We start from the raw sequence: 27,080 nt of genomic DNA, 5'->3' as shown, positions 1-27,080 counted from the left end.
AAAATTTTTCCTCTCTTTATGGTTTCTCTCTCTTCCTTCTCTTTTCCTTTTCTAACCTCTATTCTCCTCCTTTTTGAAGGGAGAAGGATAAAAGAAAGAAAAGAAAGAGAGAAGAGAAAAGAAAGAAAGAAAGAGAGAGAGAAGAGGAACTATTTTGCGTGGTTTTCACTTGACCTTTATTTGAAAACATTTAGAAAATTACTCGCCTCCGTTTTGAAAATTCGCGGGAAAAATGGAGAGACGGGATTTGCTCGTCGGTACGAGGTTCGACCGTTCCTGGCGCCTTTACCAGGGGTAATCGAACCAAGGATCGAATCTATGCCTTTTGCTTTGCCTAAATATAATCTAAGGTTTTATTCTAACTCTAAATGCACAAGGAATCATGCTTGTGCAATGCGAGGATGTATGCTCTTTCGAAAAGATGTTTTGAAAAACCTCCAAGTATTGAAGAAATGATTGAATCTAACTTTAGAACTTGAGATAGATCAGAGAAGTTCTAAGTTTTTGAAATAAATCAGGATTGGAAGAATAAATGAGAAAGAAGGACTTTGAAGCTTTGAAACGAAAGGAAATGAAGTTTCAAAGTCAAAAATGGACTTTGAATTTGAATTTGAATTTAAGAAAGGAAAATGAATACTTGAAATGGAATTGAATTTGAAATCTAGAATTGGGAATGGAATTGGATCTAAAGATGTATTTAAGATATGAGATCTGAGATCTGATATAAAATTGGGTTCTGGATCCTAAGATGGATTTGGATCTGAAGTTTAAGATTCAAAGTAGAATTGGATTCCGGATCCTAGGATGGATTTTGGACTTGTAATTTGAGATCCAAGGTGAGGTTGGATTCTGGATCCTAACATGGATTTGGATCTGTATTCTGAAATCCAATGTGGAATTGAATTCTGGATCCTGAAATGGAATTGGATCTGAAGTCTAAGATCCAAAGTGAAGTTGGAGTCTGGATTCTAAAGGGGAATTGGATCTGAAGTCTGAGATCCAAAAGTGGAATTGGACTCTGGATCCTAAAGAGGAATTGGATGTGAAGTCTGAGATCCAATATGAGTGTCGAATCCTGGATCCTAAAATGGATTTGGAGTTACATTCAGAAGATGAATCAAGAACTTCCAAGTTTAAATCGAATCTTGAAAATGAGATTTAGAATTTGAATATACAAACGAATTTCAAGGTCAAATTAGACCTTGAATTTTTGAGTTTGGAATTTAGATGAATCAAGAGCCTCAAAGCTAAAATTGAACTTTGAGTTAGGGTTTTGAATATAAAATGAATTTGGAGTTTTAAAGTCAAATTGAACTTTGAAATCTGATTTGATTTTGAATACAAAAATGACTTTGAAATCTCAAAATTAAATTGAACTTTGAGATTGAAAATAGAACTTTGAAAAATGAAAGGATGAACTGGATTTGATAAGGATAGATTGAGGAGGATATTTACATTTACTTGAAGTTTTTGAAAAAAACGAATTTTTGAAAGTATGATGTAATTCTATCCTAAATGATGAATGAATTTGAAGAATTTGAATTTGGAAAAAGCTATTCCATTCTTTAAATGAATTAAAACAAGATTGAGGATATAATACATCCTTGACTATGGTCATTGAATGTATTATATAATAATCTATATTTAAATTCAAGAGAAAAATAAAATACATTTGGTGCTTTTATAGAATTTAACATGAAATTAACCCTCAATATACCCTGACTATGGCCATTGGTATATATATTGAATTAATTTTAAGTTAAACTCTGATAAAAGATGAAATATTTGAAAATATGATGATTTTTGAAAAGGATCCAGTGTGGATCCAGTGTTATTTCATAAAAGATAAAAATACTAAGTCTTGTTTACATCCCGACTATGGCCGTTGATGTAAATCATCAACTTAGCATTAATTTACCTCTTACGAAATGGTGCATGTGCCATTCGTGTTTCACCATTGTGAGATTTTTGCAAAAAAAAGAGAAAATGATGTGGAAAACAAACAACTCTAGAGAAATATGTATGCTCCTACATTCTGATCTAGTGTAAGGAATAAGAATTTCTTATTACAATATTAAATTAAATTTGAGATTTGGATTTAACATTCCTAAGCTAAAATGATATTTTTAACTTACTTCCTACAAAATAGAGTTAGTGAAGCAAGGACATAACTTGAGAGAAATAGTGGAAAACATCAAACCAAAATCTATATATTTGACTAATGAAGATGTATATACCTGAATGCCTGATGACTGAGTCACCTACATGATCCATTTATATTTGTACAAGCAATTTGTAAGATGATACATGAATATACTGAGATATAACAATGTGGATATGAAAGCAATGCCACAAGAGGTATGCTAAAGGGGAATTGATTACTAATGTAGGTTGCTGATATATGTTGTGTATTGAAGGTATACAACAGATGTGCATAAGTGGTACTGGAGGTGCTTTTGAAACTGTACCAAATGTGTCACATTTGTGATAGCAGTGAATGAAGGCAATGGGGGATTGAGTGCCGACGATGGTATGCAGCAGTGGTGTGCACATAGCATCCATACATGTATTTACAGCAGGAAACGATGTATGGTGGCAATGTGTTGAAGTTTATGGGGTATAGTTCATTGTTGTTCATATGAAAATGTTGGAATACAGGGAAGATAAAGATGCAGTGATAGGCTGGGATACAATGCTATAATGGATGAATACTAGCATTAAGGTGAGGAAAATGACAAGGGGCAGCAATATACTATGCTTATGGATGTTGCTGTTTGAAGGATAATGGAACTGGAGGTATGACTATTTAAAGATGGCAGGTGCGGCTGGGAAGAAGAGATACAACCAATTGATGGCTGGGCTGCTGCACAGGGCTATGAAGGCATGGACTGGAGCAGTGAATATGATGTTACAGAGTGGCTGGATTGCCGTGAAGGTGGGTGGATGCTTGTGTGGTGGGCTGTGCTGGTAATATAGGTGATGTGGCTGTGTTGGAGCATACTAGATAAATAAAACATACGCTGAAACTGATGCTGGTATATATTACAAAATGTTGAAACTGCTATTATGTGCTTGGTGGAAAAGAAATTAAGAAAAGCATTAAGGAACAGAAAACACTTACCGTGAAGGGCAACAATTAATGAGAGCAAAAGGCGTTTGAGAATCACTACTTCACAACAAATAAAGACATGATAAAAACTCAAATGTAAGAAACAATTAGTTGTAAAACAATGATTATGACACACTACCTAACACACCCATTGCTAATCATACTCTAACTTTGTTAATAATATGCTAACATATACTGACTGCTAATATACAACATTAACCCCTCTTTTAACTTTTAGAAATACAGACCATTAACCGCTAATGCTAGTGTATATTCGCTGTTAATCGTGATTTTCATTGATTGCCTTAACCATAAACCCACTCCTAGCCTAACTGCAGACATCATACCATTTTGCCTTGATACTAACGATACCAGCATTCTGTGTTAACACAATACATACTGACAAAGGCCAACACCTACATTATAACACATACTCATGATGTATCACACTGCTAATATACCTACCCACCAATGTTTAATATCCAGCTTTCAATTGCACTGTATACATTACATCCTATCACACTGAAGATACAATTTGTTTGCTACCCATATTTACAAAAAAAAAACTAACACGCCATACCATCAATATATATATAAGTATATTACACAGGTCAACCACCTCACACGACACTAACACATTCTGTTAACACCTACTAACTACATACTGATTGTCACATTCTGCACTAGTATTCGATAACCAGTACTAACCCACTAGATATTCATCTATAGTAATCAAATTCCACTTCCAAACCTGCAGATAACATAATAGAGCTCATATTTAACAATGCCCAATGGCAACTGGCTGTGAAGCAACGAGTATGTATGCAGTGGTGATGGGGTACTAATGCAGTTGCTGAAGTAGTGACAACAGCAAGTGAATGAGGTGCTGATGGTATGGCAGGTACGCTAGGACTGTAGTAGGAAACAAAAATAGCTGAAGATATGTGAAATGATGCTGTGTGACAAGTAGGTGAATATGTAATTGTGATATACAAGGAGAAAAAGATGTAGCTGAAATGTGCAATATGAGACCGTGACAACAATGCAACAGAGGAATGAGCTGGGAGTGTTCGTAGAGTGGTGGCAGCACTGCGTGTGTATAGTTTCAGCAGATAGTTATGAAGGTAAAACACGCGAAAGCACACTTTAAAGAACAACATATATGTGACTACAGTGGATGTGTGGTATACGATTATACCCTATGGAATACAAGTGTAAGATGGGAAGTGAAGTAATGAGGAACAATGATGTTATGCATGTTAGTGGGGCATAATGAAATGGTGTGGATTTATGAGAAAAATAATTGTTGTGCTGAAAAGCAAAAAAAAAAAAAAAAAAACAACTTTCATTACAAAGTGGATACAGCAAGGGACAATGGTTGATACAAATGGAGGCATCAATATACAACTATATGGTGATTGTAAGTACGGTGGAGGTAAAATGAGGATGTGTGGAAATGACTGGATGTAGCAGATGTAATCTGATTGTGATTCTGTAGAGCACCCAATTTTAATGCACATTTTACAACAAATCATGAATTTGATATTGAACTATCAAAACATCATGGATGACAGAACCATGCAAAAGTGAGTCTGATTCCTTTCTTTAAGGATGCCAGAAATGATGCATTATGCTGCAATTCTATGACCTTCCTATAGTCAAATATTACCGTGACAATATCATATGACCCTAGTACACCGACTCCCTGATAAGTTTTGTTATATCCGAATCATCACTTGTAGACATGCAGGTCTCCTGTTCACTACCAGCCATTGGGTCCTTGCATGCTTGTCCTTGACATCAGAAGACTATCCTTTAGCCTTTTTAATCATACCTTCTAAGTTACAAGCCTCAACAATACTTCCATATATAGAAACCTTAACATCTTTCTCAGCAACGAATGAACAATATCATTGTTTTCAAAATTCTGAAAAGGGTTGGGATTAATGGAATGAACAAAGACTACTGTGAGATTGACAAATATATTGTTGTGGACATACATGTGAAATTATTTGGTTGAGTTATCAGAGACATACGTCTGGGGGAATTGACGTGGAGTGAGAATCACTGGGTTTAAATGTTGGAAATGGGGAGCTAGTGGGGAGTGATGGACTCAATAGGTATGCCTACTGTGTGTATGCATGCTGGTAGTATGTGATGAAAATATGCACAGATATATATGGAAAATGTGACAAACCGTTGTTAACATGTGATGGTATTTACAAGTTATGAATGCTAATACACATATCAAATGCAGATGAAGTAAACTAAATATCAGATAAAAGCAAAATAATGCTGAATCCAGGGGTTCAATGTTTACGAATGTAGATGACACACAAAAGAAACACAGAAAAATGCTTAACATGAGAGTGATATTCAGAGCCAACCACAATAAGGAGAATACTGCGAATCTAAATGACGATGGTTTGCTATGCCCAAATGAACCGGTGATATCATTGAGGGATATCATCGATTATTAAGGTGTAATGCTACTGTAGATGCAAATCAATCTTAACAGAGATTTCTGCAAAATGATAATGGGTTTTGCAATGCGCGTTACCAACAGAAGATTTAATTTCCCCAGAAGTAACTACATGAGGCAATGGGAGCCGAATGTCATAGTAATAATAATAAAAAAAGATAAGAAAAAAAAAGACAAGACTCAATAATTCAATAAAATGATTACAGGGACTGCAAAAGAAAATGAAAGCGTAATGATGTATATATAAAAAAAAAAGGATGAGAAGGGCCGATGCTAATGTGATTACTTCAGAAAACTTATAAAACAACCACGGGTAATGAGAAATATGAAGAAGCCAGATGAATTTTGATACTGAAACAAGATGCAGAGGTAGATGAACGGGAAAATGGTGATGATTACAGTAAAGAAAATGGCGTAAACAGAATAAAACGAGTCACAAGAAGAAGGGAAAGGAAAAAGAAAGAAAAAAAAATTTGTCGGAATATGGAGTATTCCGTTGATTTCACACAAATGTAGACCGATCTTGCCACAAGCAAATCGGTATTACATGGGTATTTCAAAATAAGAACAAGAAAGAAAAAGAAAAAGAGAAACCAATCATGAAAACAAAGGGAAAGGAAGAAGAGAAAGGGGACTTACTGTTTATTCGATCGAGTGTTGGTGTCCCCTCTGGAATATGAAGATGGATCCAATTCTTTTGTTGTCGCTGCTGAAATTGAAGCTCACCTTGGTTCTTCGTTACAGGATTAATCTGGACTGTTGAAGGATTGATCGACCATAGCCTTGTTTTGCAGAAGAGGACTTAATGTTCAACCGCGTAGTTGATGCTTCGTGATTGAAGTTCTTTCAATCAATGGGGAAGACCAATAGAGCAGAAGAAGAAGACGGATCGGAGGGAGGAGGATCGAGAAGAAGAAGATGGAGGGGTAGAAGCTGGATGCCGATTGGGAGCCATGCGCGCTCTTTTTAAAGAGGAAAAGGGGAAGGTTCGGGAGGGTTTGTTGGAGATGGGCGGCCGGAGGTGAATTCGTTGGTGATGGAGGGCTTATGGAGGAGAGCACATGGGGGTTCCAGTGTGTCGTGGAAGGGAAGACGAGAAGGGGAGAGAGGCGAGAGTGAGGGGGCGGCGTTCTTTCGCCCCTTCCTCGTTTACGAAGGGTTTTCAAAACCCTAAAATCCGTTTTTACAGAGGAGCCTCCTTGAATTTTCAAGATTTTACAAAGAGGGACTCCCCTTAAAAAAAAAAAAATTTGATTTTCTCGTAGCTTTTTCCATTTTGTTTTGGTTTTTTTTTTGTGTTATTCTTCTATTTTTTTGTATTTTTAGGATAAAATCCAAAGATTTACGAGAGATAAAGATTTAAAACTGATTTCTTGTATTTTTGCAAAAATATTTACAAAAGAGAGTTTTCTGAGAAAAATTTTTTTCTCGAAGAGGGGATCGGATCCGATTTGGATCAAAATTGGGTCAGAGCTAAGACTTTGGGTCCGAATTCTAACGAATCCGAGGGATGAATGGAGTTTTTTTTTAAAAATTGACCCGATTACTCAGATGACGGAGGTCAGGGGCAAAAAGGTCATTTTTGGGATTTTTGGAAAATTTGGGGTGTTCACAGCTCCTACGACATTCCCCCTTCTCCACTCTTGCCCCCAGCCCCCCTTTTCAAGTAAGAGAGAAGAAAGGGAAAAGAAAAAGAAAAAGAAGAAAAAAAAAAGTGGTTCTTGTCTTAATGGATGCAGGCATGATGTTCAGATTGGTTATATAGACCAAATCAGAATGGATCAGATCTATTTGGATCCAGTAAAACAAGACTGGATCTGATTGAACCAAAATATCATAATGGATCATACCCATTGATATAGATCAAATGCATCTAGAGTGGGTCAAGCCTTTGGACTGACTCAGTGCACTTTGGGCCAACTAAATTTGTACCTAAATGTCTGAATAGATCTTATTAAATTTGTTTAGATCCATTCAAACTAGATTGGATCCAAGTACTAGCATTCAAGCTCACCAGTCTTGGAGATTCAAGTGAACTGGATGGGATTTAGTCAACTAGATTGGACCAAGTGGACTCGTTTGAAACCAGTTGAACCAATGAGACCAGGATCGAAACTGAACCAATTATAATTTGGGACTCATGTACATGTATGATGGACTATTGTTTGCATGATATTAAGGTAAGTCCAACTTGATGATTTGGATTTATGTTGATTATCATATGTATATGGGTCAAACTTATGAGTTTTGTGGATAGTTTTGGGTTGGGTAACCCAATATTGGATCCAGATATTGAGATTCAACTGAATGGTTGATACAAAACTCAAAATATACTTTGGATCCAGTTATGATTTGAATTGGATCATCACCTGGGAGAGGCTGATCAATCTGACAACAACACTATGCTGGAAACTCATAGCTCAACAAGTGCAAACTGCTATTTGGATCAAGGAAGCAAATCAGTCATGTCGTCTAGAGCATGCTAAGGAGAAAATTTTGAATTTATGTGTCTCAGGAAATGATAGGAAACCATCATGGCAAACACCACTAAAGAATTGTGTTAATCTTAGTCCTAGAGAAGAAGAAATTAAGAAGCTCCCTTCAAGACCAGAACGTCTTTCTGTATATTCTAAGAGTCTGGAAACTACAGGTTTGTATTTTATTTATATTCATCTAATCATCAATGTGAAATATTGTTTAAGTGCATAGTTTTTTGATAGTCGGTTCCAGATTGCCAATGCTCTAGAACAATGTGCTCTATGTTACAATCTTAATATGGTAACAAACACTGCACTCACAAAAGCATGCTTGTGTGTAAAATCTTTGTTGCCTATATGCTATGTCACATAGGTGGAGGTACAGATGCGGGTGCGGGTGGTGTGAAGGTATATATATATATATATATGTGTGTGTGTGTGTGTGTGTGTGTACCATAAAATATATTTACAATTCTACAATTATAAGTTTTTAAAACCTAGACGATTTTGGACTTGGTCAAAGTTGACCAAGTCCAAAATTGGACCAAAATGGTTGGTGCAGGGTTGACTGCATCCAACACTTGTTGATCTATACTCAGCTGTGTCTGGTGCTGCACCCACACCCATGTTGCACCATGTTGACATGGGTGCTTTGGAGGTGTAGAGTACCCATGTTACATAGCTTATACATCACTAGGATCTGAAATAGAAAAAGATAAAAGGCAAAAGTTGAGGCCATAAATTGGGCTTTCTTTTGCGCCTTGTTTGAAACAAGCGGATATGGTGTTTATATTTTCTTAGTAGTTGTTTATCTGTTGGTGTCATATTTTGTTGGATATGTTGATGAAACCCACATTTTTCTGTGGCATGATCAAAGTCTCTTTTATCATCGTTTGTTTCTTTATATTCATTTGTTATTTACCTATTGCATTAGTAGCTGAAGGAAATCCTTTAAATGAATTATTCACAAGAAAATGGCTAGGGCTGGTAAGCGAACCGAGCAGCTCATGACTCGGCTCAGTTTGGCTCGTCACATATGTATTCATGATCGGTTTGCATAGTTGATGAGCTGAGCCACGAGCAGCTCATTTAGCTTAAACAAGTCGAGCTCGAACAAAGGGTGTTTGGCTTGGCTTGGCTTGGCTCAGGTGAGCTTGTATAGATAAATATATATTTTTATGCATAATATATATGTAAGTGTAATATGTAAAGAGAAGCATAGAATATATATATTAATATATATATATATATATATATATATATATATATATATATAACACGAATTATTAAGTGTAGTATATAAAATATATATATATATTCCATGTATAAATAATGTGGAATTTTTTACATGAACCAGGTTGTGTTTGCCTCGTCTCATTCACGGATGAGCTCTAGCTCTAGCTTCAGTTCGGCTCAGCTAAATATGAGCATGAGCCGATCGGCTCGTTTACCAGCCCTAGAAAATGTTAGTTGCCTGATCTCTTGTATACAAAGAAGTGAAGTCTTAATTGACTTTTTAAAATTGAAGCGCACAGGATATTGGCCTAAACCTGCGATGCAGGTCCAATCTCTTTTGCCAGGTCAGATTTAAGCTATTTGTGTAGGTGGCTTCCCCTCACCATACATTAAAAACTCTACAGGGGCTGATGGATGTGCGATCCTAGCATGGCATTCTTCACTCACATATCTAATTCTCTTTGACATCTCCATTGTTTTTGAGGTTTAATGTGCACTTAATATGTATCATAGTCACCTATATTGTTCAAGGTATTATCTTGGCAAGGGTATTTCTTGGAGAGATTTTCAAAAGTTGAAAAAACTCAGAAAAATCTCAGGAGTTTAAAAAATTAAAAAATATAAATAATAACCAAAAAGATAAGAGAATAATAAGTTATGCATTATTTTTCTTCCAAAAATATAAAAAAACAAAAAAAAGGAAACACAAACTTGAAATATAAAAAAAGAGTTTTTTTTTAAAAATATTGTGATATTATCGCAATAATTTGTCTTCTGGCAACATTTTGAAAATATCACAAGATATTTCCTTTAATATCGACTACCTTAAAATATCAGTATTTCTTGCTCTATTTTCAAAATATTGCCGATACTGGTGACAGTTATATATAGGACATCTATTTAATTCAGTTGATTGTAGGTACAATCTAGTTGAAATCACCATGATGCAAGTTGTTTTAACTCAATCTAACTTCGTAGATGTGTTCAGCATGCTTGATTTAGTGGGAAACGACCCTTAGGTCATGTTTTTTCTGAGTCAGAAAAAATTGATGCATTTACAACCATCAAATTTTGCATCACTGGAAAAACCGTATACAAGTCGGATTCTGGCAATTCAAAAGCCGGTTGCCACTAAAAGCATGTAAATCACATCCATGGGGTCATTTAGACCAAGAAAAAAAAATATAAAAAAATGGAATTTGCTAAGTCATACATACAAATGATTGCAGCAAACTTTAATCCATTATAAATTTATAATACTGATCAGGCTGATCCTAGCACAAGTAATTGACTCAAGTACAACCCAAGAAGTATGGAACAACCTAAAAAATTCCCATGTACATCACTCTCAGTCCGACACCATTCATCTAAAGAAGCAACTTGCTGACTGCAAGAAAGAAAACCAATCCGTGTCGGAAACCAAGCTTAAATTGGCTTAATCAAGCCTGACAAACTCATTAGCCCAGTCAAGCTCAGCTCGTTTGTTTATTTTATCCATTCTATCTTGCAACCAGATTTGTTTTGCTTCTGTGTCACCTTTTGTCAAGTACAACTCATTTTGCTGCTCACTCTCTAAATTTTTTGAGCCAAGGAATTATCAACTAGGCAAATAAATTGCATGCCATTTCTTTTTCAACTTGATTGTCTAGATTTGTCTAACAAGTAGATAATGATTCATCCTTTTCAGCAAGTTGGAGAGAATTATGTAATGAAACACTAGGCAAAGAACAATGTAAAAAATGACTATAAGAGATGCACAAGCATACAAGTACGAGGCCACTAATGGGCAAGATACAATAGGCCACAAAGTGGCAAGTGACAAACACACAATATGAGAGAGGACTTAAAAATATAAATGAACTTCTTATTGAAAAGGGCTCTCAAAAGCCTTACGTTATAGTGGGGCAAGACCCCCTATTTATACAACAAGAGGGAGCAAATAGGGGCTCCCGTAGAGTCATTGGGAGCCCCTCCAACGGTCACATTTGTGACCGTTGGAGAGGGTCCCCAACGACCCTATTCCAACAAAAAGAAAATAAAAAATATAAAAACAAAAATAATAAAAATACAAAAAAGGAAGTTCCTAATGGACATGCGTATTTACAAGTGAAAAGATGAATTTGCCCCTAGTGGACATTACAAAAGTCATATATATATATATATATATACTTTAACAAATTATTGCTCTTTTGCTTCTGCCTGGAGTGTCCAACCAAATTCATCCTTTGGTGTAGGCTAGATAGTCTTATTGCCTTTTTCTGTCTACCTGGAGAGTCCGTCTTATACACGTGCATGGGTTGACATATAATGCAACTTGTCAGACAGTGGGTAATGTGGGATTTCCCTGTTTTCTCACCCAATAAATATACTCTCTTTCGGCCAAGAATGATTGATTGAATTGTCCATTCAATTATTCACTCAGGACCCAAATGACTCAATTTTTGCCTATGAACTATTTGTGCCCATGGATTAGTTCTATCCAAGAGTATCTACAAGATGCAGCTGTTATGCCTTCAGTAGCAAATAACATGCTTGATGTACCATGCAAAAAATAAAAATTTGAAATGCATAAATGTTTTTCAGTTCAAATGTTATTTCTGAACAGGGCCTAAATGAAGAAAATAGAAAGTAAAATCAAAATTAACCAACTGTAGGAAAGAATATTTAATAGAATACTAGTAGTGGCAAGAGGGATATTGGGAGGGTACAAATCAGCAATGCATCTGCCTAGTGGTCAAATGCACTACTAATCATTCAACTAGTTGCCTAGTTGTCCTAGATCCTGGCTGACTGTCTTAGTCCCAGCACTGGCCAGTTACTAGTCGACCGACTAGTTGCCTTAGGTCTTCTATTTGTTGACTAGGCAAGCTGTTAACTAGGCAACCAGGACTCAAAATTTTTTATTTTTCTAAAGAAAAAGTAGTAGACTCTCTCTCTCTCTCTCTCTCTCTCTCTCTCTCTCTCCGAGCTAGCGCAAGAAGAAGAGGAACAGGATAGTCCATGTAACGCCCCGAAATTTAACCCAAATTTGTAGGGATTTTTTTTTTTTCAAGCGGAAACAACTAAAAATTCTCGGGTTAAGCATTTCAGAACGATACAGGAAGGTAAAAGCAAACCACACCATTTATTTCCACTTCAATAATAATAAAATCCAACATCAGAGTTTTCACATTTAGTCTCAAAACAAAAATCTCAATCTGAAAGTAAGCAGAACCGCCAGGGAACAAATGGATCAAGTCTCGGTCAGCGCATCATCCCGCCTCGCTCATAGAACTACTCTTCTCCTGAAAATAATAGAAATTATAGGAATTAGACTACCACGTCTAAGTAGGAAAACTGTAATTATTCTTGCAAGTAGATCATGTGTCAAGTGTGATGCGGGTGTCGTGTTTGAATTACAGTCTAGACATAACCACATAAGGAATTCGATGCAATAGCAATCATAGACATATATCTGAATAGAAAGGTAGATTATGTAACAATTATACTTAAGCACAAGAAGCATTTTATGCAACTACAACAATTAAGCAAGGTATTAAGCAATTAAAACAGAACTTACGCTAACCTGAATAACATCTATATAACATCCATAATATGAATTCAATTAACTAATATATGCACAGTTTAGGATGTTGTTTATCATAAGCACCGAATATACAGCATAATGAAAAAGTAAACAGTTGTCTCTTTAATGACTCCAACACCGTGATACCTAACTGTTCTAGTTAATGTTTATCTTTTCTTATCCCGCGGGTACACACGGGCCAAGGCAACCATCACAGAAGAGAACGTTTGGGGGTATATTATTCAAGGTTGTTTTATTAACCCGAACCTTCTGACTGTGACTGAAATCCCAAGGGAGCGGCCAGTGACCGAGAGAAACTCCCAAAGGCCAAAACCAAACCAGGATGCATCCCTAACTTCTGCAGAAGTACATTAAAACTACCACCTAGGACCAATTGGTAGTCTGGGTCCCCCAACTCCGAGGACTGGGGACCAACGAGTCACTTTAGCTCGAACAGATAAACACGTCCCCGGAGTTTTGTACCACCTACCCTCTCCAAGGTAAGCCCGAAACTGAGTGGGTTAAGCTTTTCATTTAATTTATTTCCCGAAGTACAGGGCATTCCCCCAACTTCCTTCTACTATCCTAACAGTAGAATTCCCAACCTTAATCATTTTACCAAGGTGTATAGACAGTTCCCATCCTTTGTCGTATTGATTGCATAACCCACTCGACGCGCTCTGGTGCCTTTAAACCAATCAAGCAACAATATTTTACTTTCATTTTCATGTGGGTTCACATCATAACTTCGACGGCCTATTCAAGACCCTCAATACCCTAGCTAGACCTCCATATGTCCACAACAACCCGACCCATATGTTCGGTTATCAAAACCTCATTTATCATTCTTATTATCATTTATTTATTCCTTAATAGCAAATTGCTACAACTCCTCCAGGTATTATGAAGGGTGGCATGTAATAAAAGCTCTGACAACAAGCAAAAACACAGTTGGTGTACTTTATTGAACGTGCAGTATAGTCCTAAAGATTTGGTAATATATGTATTTCTCCCAACATCCTCTCATTCGAACATTCCACAAGATATACAGCTTATTTGGCACTTGATACTTTCAGCAAGTATGTAGTGTTAGGCAATAGTACTTCGGCAAATATACAATTTGACAAGTCTATGAACATTGGAAAATAACCATCTTAATGGCCATTTGAATCTTCTAGATGATGTACACATAAAGAATCATTGGAACCCTTTGAAGGAATATGTAGTTGACCCATATAAATTAGGCAGTTTAATATGCAGCTAAACATCAATTTAAATTGCTAGTTACTATGGAGTGAACACCAAATTTACATGCAGCCTAATATGCAACTAATCATCTATTTAAATTTACAAGTTACTATGCAGTTTAATATGCAACTAACTAAGCTTTTAACATAAAGTGAATACGAAATTAAATACTAAATTGAATCTCAACCTAATATGCAACTAAATCGACATGGAGCAACAGTTTAATATGTTGTTTCATATGAAACGAATATGATCATATAATGCAGCTAACTAGGCATCTAGCCGTTGATTAATCATGCAGCTTCATATAACATGGGAGACCATTATAACAGACAGCTGATTAGTCTTTGCACCCTCTGGAATACATACAACCAACTTTGATTAATTAGGTAACAATCGTTATCACTAAACAGATACAAGACTCAAATATTGGCAGCACCTTGGTTTATCATAAGTAATTCAACTAAAAACATAGGAGTTAAACATGCATTCACATTGATTAAGCATATGCAAAACAAAAGTCCAGACCTTTACAACCCTCAAGCATGGCCATATGTGCACAGACTCTGTGTCAGTCTACTATAATGCCTCAACTCTGTTACAACAAATTTTCCCAAAACATAAAACACCACAGCGCAGGAGCTTAATATGCGACTAACCACCACTTCAATACACAAGGTACACAATCTACCGTTTTAGTTCTTTAGTGGGCACCCAGTCTCTACAACCCAAAACCGCAGGTAAATCATAGATCATCCTCTCACGAGTTAGATCAGCCTCTCACGAGTTGGGTAAAAACAATTTCATAATCAATCCAAAAGATTTGCACAAAATAAATACTAAATTCAAGAGAATATAGTCCCAGCCAAGTCATGCAGTCCCAAAGATTATACACGATGCTAAGTCATAACATTTACATGAATGTATATATATTTACAGATATATATATACATAAACCAAAAAATTCAGATGAACGTGTATACAACTCAATCACAAATTTCATTAGGTCAAATTAAATCATGAAATCCCAAAGAGACATACACAGGAATTAGATCATGATTCAAAAAAAAGAAAAGAAGCATCCGAAACCCCAAATCGTTGATTTGGAGTTTCCGGTTTGGGGTTGACAGACAACCCCCAACAGGAGATTTTTCCCCATTTACAACTCGACAGTCTGGGTTTCGGACAACCCACATCCCACCCGATCTATGCTCGACCTGAACAAAAATTTTACAGGAACCCTACCATTTTCCGGCGAGGGTGTTGTGGCATCCACTGGAGGGGTCGGTCGGCCTGGACAGCACCACCATCGGAGAGGTCGGTTGCGTCTCCTGACACGGCTTCAAACAGCAGGCCCGAGCTCGGGGGAGGGGAATCCGAGGGTTAGAGAGAGAAGAGAGGGAGAGAGAGAGAATGAAAGAGAGAGTGGGATTGAGAGAGAAAGAGGTTCGGGGGTTCCCTCTTTGTAGGAGGGTGACCTTCCAAAAAGGAAGGAAGCCCGGCGGCTTCGGCTTCCCCCCTCCCATTTCCAAATGTTAGGGTTCAAAAGAACCCTAACCAGTGACTAGGCAAGCTTGCCTAGTTGTCCTAGATCCTGGCTGACTGTCTTAGTCCCAGCACTGGCCAGTTACTAGTCGACCGACTAGTTGCCTTAGGTCTTCTATTTGTTGACTAGGCAAGCTGTTAACTAGGCAACCAGGACTCAAAATTTTTTATTTTTCTAAAGAAAAAGTAGTAGACTCTCTCTCTCTCTCTCTCTCTCTCCGAGCTAGCGCAAGAAGAAGAGGAACAGGATAGTCCAAGTACTCTTCCTCCCTCTCTCTAGAGAGTACTTGGTCAATCCCATCCATCTTCATCTTATTTGTCTCCCGACTCTCCCCCACCCTTTTGTTCTTCCTCTTCTTTTTCTCCCATCTGGTCCTCTTTCTTCTTGTTCTTCTTCTTTTGGTATTTTTATTTTTTATTTTTTGGATGCTTTGATGACGTTTAGGAGCATAGCAGCTAAGCAGCACCTAGGACTTTTGACTACTTAGGCATCTAACATATATGTGTTGTGTAAGAACCATATTTATGAGTTCTTGAAATATTGTCTTCAAGTTACCCATTAAAGGATGGCATGTTTTATGTACATGATCATGTTTCTAGAGTAAAAAAAACTGACTAATTCTAGAGCTTCAATTTATTCAAATGTTTTAGTTGCAAATAGTGTTGGGATTTTGGCTCAAAACTATTTAGGTTTGCTTACTCATCTTCCTACATTTACCTAAGTTAGTGGGTGTTCATTTATTCCTACAAGTTTAGTCCCACATTAAGGAGTGTGAGAGCTTCACTTGGCTTTATTAAGTGAGGTGTTGCCTTTATGGGAAAGACCCATTGGGGACATATCAATTTGAACCTTGAAGAACCTTGGACTTTGGACTATGGACTTTAGACCTTGAATTTTGGACTTTGGATTTTAGACTTGGACTTAGATTTGAGTTTTGGTTTTTGTTTTGGTTTCGGTCTAGTCTGGCTTAGCTCGACTCAATTCAATTTGGTTTGGTCTTTGACCAATCTTTTTTGGAATTTTGGGATGATTTTATCTCCAAGTATTTAACCTACCCATTATGAGCCTTGACCATACTCTTTTGTACCTTGACCCAGTCTTCTTATCCGTTGAAACCCTTTTGACTTTGACCAGAACCTGCCCAACGTCTTTTGCATGGGGCATTTATGGTCAAACTGTCTATTAGGCACTCCTCCCTATTGACTGCTGACCGCGACCCAAGATTTGAACCTTCTTGACCTTGGTAGGGTCGTTTTGGACCAAGGTTATACCTTTCTGTCTGTTGACCATGCTTAGCCAGTGTGCCTCCCTTGACAAGTCGTTTGGGCCATTAAGGCTGGTTGTTTGGCCAACCTAGGCTCTTTATTTCTGGTCGTTGGTCTGGGGCCTATATATACCCCAACCTTCTCTCATTCTCTCCATTACTCACCTCTCTCTCTCTCTCTCTCTCTCTCTCTCTCTCTCTCTCTCTCTTTCTTGAGTTCCATAGCTCACTCACGCTCTCTTTTTCTCTAGTGCTTTTCCTATTTCTCACTCTAGTAAGTTCAGACCTTAACTTAGTCAAGGCTTTGCCTAAGTTTAGCCTAGGGCCAGTGCCTAAGTTGTGTAAGGAAAACAAGAGAAATACAAAAGAGCCACCAAGGGCATACAATAGACAACAAGAGAATGCTCAAACACAAGTTCACAAATGGATAATACACAAGCCAAACAGTGGAAAATACAAAAGATTACAATAGCCACTGGTGGGCATACAAAAGAACACAAAACACATAAAAATATGATTTTTATTATGAGAGAATGCTTTGAAAAGCATTAAGAAACAAGAGAAGGCATTACAAGAGGCCATATAGCTGTTGAGGAGATCCCAATTAACCCATTTAAATAGGCATTACAAGAGGCCATATAGCCGTTGAGGAGATCCCAACGATTATATTGGACTGTCCAATATACCTCATACAAAAAAGAGAAAAGACAAAAAAAATATAAAAAATGTACAAGGACAAAACTGCCCCTAATGAGGGGTACCTATTACATAAGTGCAAATAACCAAAATGCCCCTACATGGACAAAACCTATACAATAATAAAATAGTTAATATATACATATATACTCCTATATGAATATATACACTCATATATATATATATATATATATATATATATATATATGAATTAATACATTTTAACTTTACCCTTCAAACTTACAGTGTGATTATCGAAAGTTTGAAAATACAAAAAGAAACAAAGGGAAGAATCCAAGTCTTCATTGATAATCTTCACCAAATGCTCTTATCGGCTATCTCCATCTTCATAATGCATAAAAAATAAAATTTCTTTCTCGACCCATATCATCTTTAAGAACTTGCAGAGAGAACAAAACAAAGGTTCCAACTATACAAAGGAAGATATCATAAAAGAAAACATTTTAACCCAATAGTTATAAGATATATGTATATAGTTTCAAAACAAATATATATTTTGAACAAGAATAACACAGATTAATATATATATATATATGAAGAGAGGATGGTTAAGTTCCCCAACAAAACATAAAAACACTATAAACTAAACCATTTTTAAAAGCGAGTAAGATGTTCACCTTAAGCTAGAAACATTAGCAACAATTCAAGCAAGGTACAATAGTCGTTAAGATAAACACAAGGAATATACTTCAAAACCATTTTTTAAGAATTTCTTGTTTAGACAATCATATAAAAACAACATATTTTCAAGGAAATATAAATTCTAAACATATTAAAAATTCTTATCCTTAAAGTCTAAAAGACACACACATGTTAGACATAAAATAAACAATTTTGCAATAATGTCTCAAAGGCTTATGTAAACTTTCAAATAAAGATACATCTCATAAAAAAACCGAAAACATGTATATTAAATGTAAGAACTCAAGGGAGTTTACAATAAATGAGAAATTAATTAAATTCATACAAAAATGCAAGATAACCAACATGGAACAAATCTAAATATCCTCAACATATATATCCAACATGCAATTAAAGCATATTTAATGCACATAATAATGAATGAGAGCAATCTCATAAATCACAACCCATTAGGATTCACTCACACAACCCGAAATTGATTTAAGTACAAAGGGCCAAACAACAATCATAAAAGTATAAATATTATTATCAATGAAATACACATAAGATGCATGAATGAATAAACATTTTTCATACAAGGAAATGTGGGCAGCAAAAAAGATTATAAAGTACATGGAGAGATTTTAAAAATCCTACATACAACAAATCATATCAAAAGAAATGATATTTGCAAATTTCAACAATAGTTTGCTCATTACAATCAATCACCTCTTTGACCTCCAATTCAATATCTTCAAAATTTAAGTATATCAACGCGTAGGATAAGAGATAAAACACAAATGTTAGCAATAACCAAACCATTGACCATGCACCTGCAATACCGGCTATCTAAAATGATAATAACAACCAGCTACAACTACAAGAGGTGCACATCCCTCACCTCACAAATGATTGTAAAATTGTAAGCAACAATATCAATTTCAACGGGTGCACATAACTCACCACACTTATAAAACAAAATCTCTTAACCAAAGGAAAAATTACTCAAATAAGAGGAGAGAGTGAAGAAAACAAGCAATAAATAATATTTTAATGGAAACAAATTAATGTTGATAAGCAAGGAGATTTGAAAACAATACTCAAATCAAGGTAAAAGCAATAAACTTTGCAATATTATGAGATTTAATTCATAAGGACCAAAATAATCACAAGCAAATAACAATTGAACCATCATTAACGAAGATCGATACAAGCATCTAATAAACAACGGCCAAATAAGCAATTGAGTGATACAACTCACTCATAGAACCAGAGGTCAATCAAGTGTCCGTCAGAACCAAAACAAGTGTCAATACAAGGATAAAAAACACAATAAGTTTGAAGTCATACATAAGGACATGTTTTGATATTTATAACCACAAAGTGTTAAAATAAAGTATCTAAGTGTCAAGAACACATAAACTCAAAAAACAATAAATCACATACTTACATGTTAAAAAGATTTATAAAAGCATACACTTGCATAAATATTATTTCACAAAATAATATAAGCCCTGTGAAAGCATTTTAGCATAAATATGAGTGCAATTTAAATCTAACAATAAATTTGAAAAATCATTTTAAATATTTTAACAAATAACCCCATATACCCAAGGGAATTCAAAAAAACCCAATCATTTACTAATTAACAATCATAAAACAAAGGAAATTTCAAAAAAGTTTAAGAAATAATAAATAATTTTTCAAATATAAGAAAATGAGTGTTTTTTTCATGCATAAAGCATGAGATAGACAACTCAAGTAAAAATAACTAAAAGATTTAAGTTATATACCGAGTCAAGAACTCCCTTGAATCCCAAGCCATACATCGATCATGATTTCTTCACGAAGCATGAATCTAAACCAAGGAATCCCAAAACCCAAATAAGCAAAATACCAAGAATTTTTCTCTTGGCTTTGATACCATGTAAGGAAAACAAGAGAAATACAAAAGAGCCACCAAGGGCATACAATAGACAACAAGAGAATGCTCAAACACAAGTCCACAAAGGGACAATACACAAGCCAAACAATGGCAAATACAAAAGATTACAATAACCACTAATGGGCATACAAAAGAACACAAAACACTTAAAAATATGATCTTTATTATGAGAGAATGCTTAGAAAAGCATTAAGAAACAAGAGAGGGTTTTAGCTCATTTAAATAGGCATTACAAGAGGCCATACAGCCATTGGGATGCTCCCAACGGCTTTATTTATAGCCATTGGGGAGATCCCAATGACTATTTTGGACTTTGGCCAATATACCCTCATACAAAAAGGGAAAAGACAACAAAAATGTACAAAGACAAAACTGCCCCTAATGGGCAATACCTATTACATAAGTGCAAATAACCAAAATGCCCTACATGGGCAAAAAACTATTACAATAATAAAACAATTACAAAAATATATAATATATACATATACATGAATCAATACATTTTAACAAGTTGAGCTTAGGGTCTAGCCTATAATAGAGATTAAGTCAACCATACATAGTCAAGAGGCTATTCAAGGTGATTCATGTCGAGTTTATCGGTCTCACCCAGTGCAGAGCTTGGGTTGATCTTCGCGAGAAGGCAAAAGCTCAGCTGTATCCTGTGAGCAAAATTGCACGAATACCCATTGCACAAAGGACTTGATCTTAAGTGGGGCAACTATCGCTTGAAAGACAGTGTGTGTAATGTGTGCCTTTAAACACACCTGATTCAAGCTCAGTTGCCTTATCCATTGAGTGAAATATTTTTCAACAGGTAGGGCTGGTAAACGAACCGAGCAGCTCATGACTCGGCTCGGTTCGGCTCGTCATGAACTTGTTTGTGATCTGTTCATATAGTTGGTGAGCTAAGCCAAGAGTAGCTCATTAAGATGAAACAAGTCGACCCCATCATAGGGTGTTCGGCTTGGGAGAGCTCATATAGATAAAATATATATTTTTAATATATAATATATATTGTAAGTGTAATATATAAAAATAAAAATGCATAAAATGTATATAAAAAGAGAAGGATGAATGAAAAATATATACATAAAATATGAACGATTAAGCATAATATATAAAAATTATAATATTTTAAGTGCATTATATGTATATATATATATATATATATATATTCCATGCATAAATAACATGAAATGTTTCAAAACGAGCTAGCTCATGTTCAGCTCGTCTCATTCAGGGATGAGCTGAGCTCGAGCTCATCTCGGCTAAACACAAATACAAGCCGAGCCACGAGCTCAATCCATTGATAAATGAGCCAAGCCCGAACATGCCCTGTTCGGTTTGTTAGGCTCGTTTACCAGGCCTAGCTGCAGGGAAGTATTCTAGATGACGTTTCATTTACTTTCAGTTTCTAATCCTTGTGATTTCTTACCTACTTTGGGGCTTTCTGTTAAATCAAAGGGTTTAGGTGTTAGTTTTGAGCTACCTTCCTTTTTTTTCTTTTCCCCCCCTTTTGTTAATCATGCTGGATGATGTCCCCTGGTATATGTTGAATCAGAGACCTGTTTGGCTGGTGACATGACTTATTGACCAAAGCAGTTCTGATAAGTCTTACCTAAAGATGGACATAGTTGCACATCACCAGCTTAGTTTAACATTTGTCCAATTTGGTCAATGTGGAACAATGGCGATAGCTAGAAACAATCATGAAAACTTCTCAAGGGAAAGATGTGGAAATTTATGTGCCGCATATATAGTTTACTTTCATACAGATGGTAATTTGCATGCATTGCAAATGAACCATAACTAGAGGATATTTTTAGTTTATCATGTTTGTAAAACCAAAGAACACAAACCATAGTCTCCTTTTCCTGTGGATAGTTTTTTTTTTCCTTGATTATTCTGATCTGTTGCCTTCTACAGGCATTAGTCCAGACATGTTTAGATTGAATACCATATTTTGGCAAGAGCAAGTGATTCAATATGAGCAGCTGATGGGAACCAACTATACAGAAATTCAGAATGTCATGGATATGAATGCTTACTGTGGTGGGTTTGCAGTTGCTTTAAGTAAATTGCCTCTGTGGGTTATGAATTTAGTTCCTGTGACTATGAAGAACACACTAGCTGCAATATATGACCGTGGGCTGATTGGTGCTTTCCATGATTGGTGAGAATACCTGCATCATTAGGTTTTTTTCTTTTCCTTTTGTGCATATTTTTTATGGTCCATCTCCAACTTGTTGGTACCTCAGGTGTGTGCCTTTCTCCACATACCCAAGAACGTATGATCTGTTACATGCTTCTCACCTTTTTTCACACTATAAGAACCGAGGTGAAGGTTGTTTAATGGAAGATATTATGCTAGAAATGGATAGGATCATCCGGCCTCAGGTACCGTGCGACACTTTTTGCATGACCCTCTTATGGTGCTTCTTTGATTCTGCAGATAGTCCATTTTACGATGTCCACTTTATTCAACATTTCATTTCTTTTTATGCAATGCCTTGAGAAAGCTGCTTAGTTCTTATATTCTTCAAGTTGAAAGAACTCCATGGTTTCTCATGTGCCATGTTATTTGTTTGTATTCTTTATGCCAATGCATGTTTTGTGAAATTTTACTTCACTTGGTAAAAAAACATTGTAAAACTATTCTTCAATTTCTGCCTCAGAAAGTCAAAATCCAAATGAAAATATGCTATTTTGTCGTGTTTGAGTGCAAACATTAAATTGGCAGCAAATACCTAAAATCTTACTATGTTAGGTATACTAGATAAAAAGTTACAGTCATAGCATGGAGGGGAGGGGGAGGAGAAACCAACCTTCCTTACTACCCATGGGAGGAAAAAAAAAAAGGAATTTTAATCTGCCACCCCCGCTCCTAGTCAGCCATGAAGACTAACACAACAGGTCACTGAAAGAGTTGAAACCATGGTTGCCAGTCGAGGAAGCGGGAAGCGATACCGGAAGCGGAAGCTGAGACAACTTAGGAGCGAATCAGGAAGCGTCTTGGAAGTGAACCGGAAGCGACCTAGGAAGCGAGGGGGAAGCGAAAAAAGAGAAAAAAAACAAAAATAAAAATACAAAAAAAAAAATGAAAAAAATGGGGGAAGCGCGCTTCCCCCAAAAAATGTGCTTCGGGGAAGCGCGCTTCCCCAGTTACCTAGGCGTTTCCGGTAACTCTGGTTGAAACCCATTATGGCAACATTAGAAAGTGGACAATGGAGAAAGAGGTCTGTTTTGGAGGAGCCTGGGAAATGATGGCTGAGGATTTCAAAAGAATCTGCACATTTTCATTGGTTAATTGCATGGGAAACCATAGTTTGATACTAAAATAATTATGATGTTGAACACCAGATTTCAGATGTTGACAAGTTCACAAACTTTTAGTGCCACCAGTATATTTCATAATTTCATAGCAGTACTTTGTTTTGACTAGCACCAAACCTAGTTTTACAAAGTTGCAAAACATATAAACACAATAAATTGTATTTTCAGTGGTAATTACATATGTTATAAGTTATCAGAAAATACTGTTGGTAGTCCTATTCAGGAGAGTCCTACAACGAGTTCCAAAAAATGTCAAGGGCAGTAAATGATGGTCAACTTGTTAGTATTTGCTATAGGCCATAGGCTTCACAGTAGTCCAAGTCAGTAGACAAATAAATAGTAGTGCAAGTGTGACTATCTAGAAAGCGTTGTCATACAATAGTTGATGTTCAGTATAATTTATAGATATATTCACGATGCATTTTTCAATATAATGACATCAGAGCAAAATATAGAGAAACTTTTAAAAGGAAGGATGGGTAGGACACTTTTCAAACATCTCCGATCGAAAAAAGGAGGAGTTGGAGTTGCTTGCAAAATATAAGTTGACAATCTGTAACATGTTTTTTACCATATAAACCATTTAGGTTATATGTGTAGGGCTTTTTTTTTTAGAGAAAAGATAATAAAATTATTAGAAATAGGCACAATGTAACAGATCAATCTAGTTAGGTGGCGTGTGATGAGGTATCACACCCCCATTCAAACCGAATAGCCAAATTCATTCCCAATACACAAAGTTAGAACATGACCAATCCAAAATCAGCAGCAAAGAGAGGAAATGTGCAGAACCGAATGTGACCGAGCATGGTGCTCATGTCGCAGCCCTGTTATTCCCTAACCAATCAGTTAGCAGTCCGGCCATTTGCGATGCACCCGTTCCTTGACTTCCCACTTCAGCTGGTACAAAATGCCTTCCAGATCAGGAGCCTTACCCCTTGAAGATGCGTTGATTTCTTTCGAGCCAAATAAGTCTCCAAGCTGTTAAGAACCATACACGCCATACAAATTTCCAGCGAGAGCCTTTTGAGTTCATGCGGGATGCAATCAAGACCTCTCTTAGGAAAGCGATGTTGTCCCAATTCATGAAATGGTCATTCCACGCTCGGTGCATTAAGGTGCAGATGAAGATACAATTCCAAAAGAGCCGAGAAGTGGACTCCTCCTCACAATAACAAAGCGAGCATTGGCTAGCAAGGTGACACCCCCGACGCTTGAGTCTAAGTTTCGTATTAACTGCCTCACAAAGAATCATCCAACCCATGAGAGACCCTCTAAGTGGGAGCCCACCATCCACAAAGATTTCTTCAGTAGCCATGTAGGGGGGGGGCATGCCAAGGAAACGGTACATGGTAGACACTTTAAAGTCACCTTCCTTAGCTAGTGGCCAACAAACCTCATCTTCCCATTGAGAATCAGGAAAACTATCTAATTCTCCGGAAGAGTAACCCTCCAATAATGATGCCATAAGTGTTGTCCATTCGCAAAAGACCATATCTGATGGCTCTCTTCTTAGTACAATGTCCCATACCTCTTCTAAACTCAACCAAAAATCACTATTTGGCTCTAGCTACATTATACAAATTTTCGAAAAACATTTAAGCAACACCCATCGGGTCCACATGTTATTCTCCGAAGCCTTCCCAAAAATCAAGTCATCCGCAAAAGGGTGGGAATTTGTAATTGAGTCTGATACTTTGCATCCCTTGAACACACCTGCCTCCTCGGCATGTGAGATCATCATCGATAGCGCTTCCATAGCCATGATGAAAAGAAGAAGTGATAACGGGTTGCCTTGCCTCAACCCTCTTTTTGGCATAAAGAAGTCACCATTCTCCTCATTAAGGGAGACCACAATCGAGGTTGCAGAAAGAAACCCTTCAATCCAATGCTTCCACTTCTCACCAAACCTCATCTTTTGCATACAACACAACAAAAATCTTCAATCTAAAGAATTAAAGGCTTTTTTAGGGTCTATTTTTAAGACAAAAGATTTCTTACCTTGGAGCTTGATGGAGTGGAGCGTCTCATGTGCAGTAACACACGCATCATGGAGGCGGCGACCATGAATGAATGCGCTTTGCCATTTTGAGATGAGGTGTCCAATAACTCCCTTGATTCTCATTGCCAAAATCTTTGATATGATTTTGAAGACGGTGCCCACCAAAGAGATGGTCTAAATCTTTCAATGTTTTGGGCTTGCGGGTCCTTAGGGACGAGGACAAGTGTCAACTTGCCCATAACCCCTGGTATCTTGGCATTTGAATGAAACTCCATCATCAATTAAAGTAGATCAGCCTTGACACACTCCCAAGTGAGCTTTAAAAACTCTATAGGGAACCCATCAATACCCAGGCTCTTGCCATTTGGAAGAGACCAAATAGCATTCTTGATCTCGTCCACGGTGAAAGCGCTAGTGATGCTCCTCCTTTCCTCTTCGCTTATGGATTTGAGAGCCATGTTAGAGATGTCATAATCCGCACCCACCACATAAGAGAAGCGGGCTTTGAAGAATTCGGTGGCACAAGGCAAGATTTGAGAGCCCTCCTTCCTATAGGGCTTGAAATTCAAGAATAAAAAACAAGGGTTTCTACTAATGTATGGTACTAATACAACTAGCCTATTTTTTCCACATGTATACATGTAACCATGCATTTATGTACCCTTATCCATGTCTTTATAACATAGTTGAGAGAATGTATTTCTCTTGTATAAATAATTGTTGTATTTGGTATATTTCCTGACATTTTCGCACTCTCAATGGGTATGTAAGATTTCACAACTCTTCTGCATCATTTAAGAGATTTACCCTATTTCCTGGAATTGGACCATAGGGTAGCTGTTTTATAAGATCATCTCCTTTTGCAGGGTATCATTATTATCAGAGATGAGGCAGTCATTGTGTCAAGAGTCAAAGATCAAGCTCCTAAATTCCTGTGGGATGCTGAATCACATGTTCTTTCGGATGAAAGTGGCAATAAAGAAAATGTATTGATATGTAGAAAGAAATTTTGGGCAATTTCTTAGTATGTATAGCTTTTTAGCTATTGGCTGAAGGCGGTCCCGATTCTTTGAATGCATTTTGTTGTAATTTCATTAGATGAGCTCAACTTTCTTTTATGATCAACAATCAGTTACTAAAAGTGCTGATTTGTGTTTTCCTCTGATATTCTATGTAGCATGCAATGTACTATTATTACTAGAGTAACTATTTGCTGGTTGGAAGATATTCATAGAATTGCCAAGAAAAATTTGGATCCTGCTGTGCAGCTTCTGCCATTTGAACAAGAGTACTCAATAATAGGTGACACTTTTTTTTTCTTGATAATGGGGAGAAACCAACACTCTAGTTTACATGTCCTGTTACAGGTTGAAAGGTGTCATGTTGACCATGCCCTGTTTTGGTGTTCACAGTATAAAACTCCTCGAGTACTCCCCCTTCCCTTAAGGCAGGGGTTGCCCTTCCCGAGTATCAAACTCTTGACATCCAACTTAAATGTCTTAAGCTGACCTACCCTAGCCAGATGTGTGGAGCCC

The 27,080-nt window shown here is 36.7% G+C and overlaps 1 protein-coding gene across 1 annotated transcript; it reads left to right on the top strand.

The window, feature by feature from the left end:
- Positions 1-2,812: 2,812 nt before the first annotated feature.
- On the top strand, positions 2,813-26,686 carry LOC149848994 (putative methyltransferase PMT7). Its single transcript, XM_090006453.1, has 5 exons — positions 2,813-2,967; positions 7,937-8,241; positions 22,137-22,383; positions 22,469-22,607; positions 26,412-26,686. Exons 1-5 carry the CDS (start codon positions 2,813-2,815, stop codon positions 26,568-26,570), a joined length of 1,005 nt encoding a protein of 334 aa, XP_089862579.1. The 3' UTR covers positions 26,571-26,686.
- Positions 26,687-27,080: the final 394 nt, after the last annotated feature.

This window comes from Nuphar pumila, chromosome 1 (assembly GCF_984573655.1).
Source record: "Nuphar pumila chromosome 1, dmNupPumi1.hap1.1, whole genome shotgun sequence".
Classification (NCBI taxonomy): Eukaryota; Viridiplantae; Streptophyta; class Magnoliopsida; order Nymphaeales; family Nymphaeaceae; genus Nuphar; species Nuphar pumila.
Note: the sequence above shows the minus strand (reverse complement) of the source record. Positions and strands in the feature narration are given on the sequence as shown.

Bases quoted from the DNA above. Each gene is read 5' to 3' on its own strand.
- LOC149848994 (XM_090006453.1), top strand. From the start codon at position 2,813: ATGGCAGGTGCGGCTGGGAAGAAGAGATACAACCAATTGATGGCTGGG. The intron at 8,242-22,136 runs GTTTGTATTTTA...TGCCTTCTACAG, and splicing joins TAAGAGTCTGGAAACTACAG to GCATTAGTCCAGACATGTTT. The intron at 22,608-26,411 runs GTACCGTGCGAC...CTCCTTTTGCAG, and splicing joins ATAGGATCATCCGGCCTCAG to GGTATCATTATTATCAGAGA.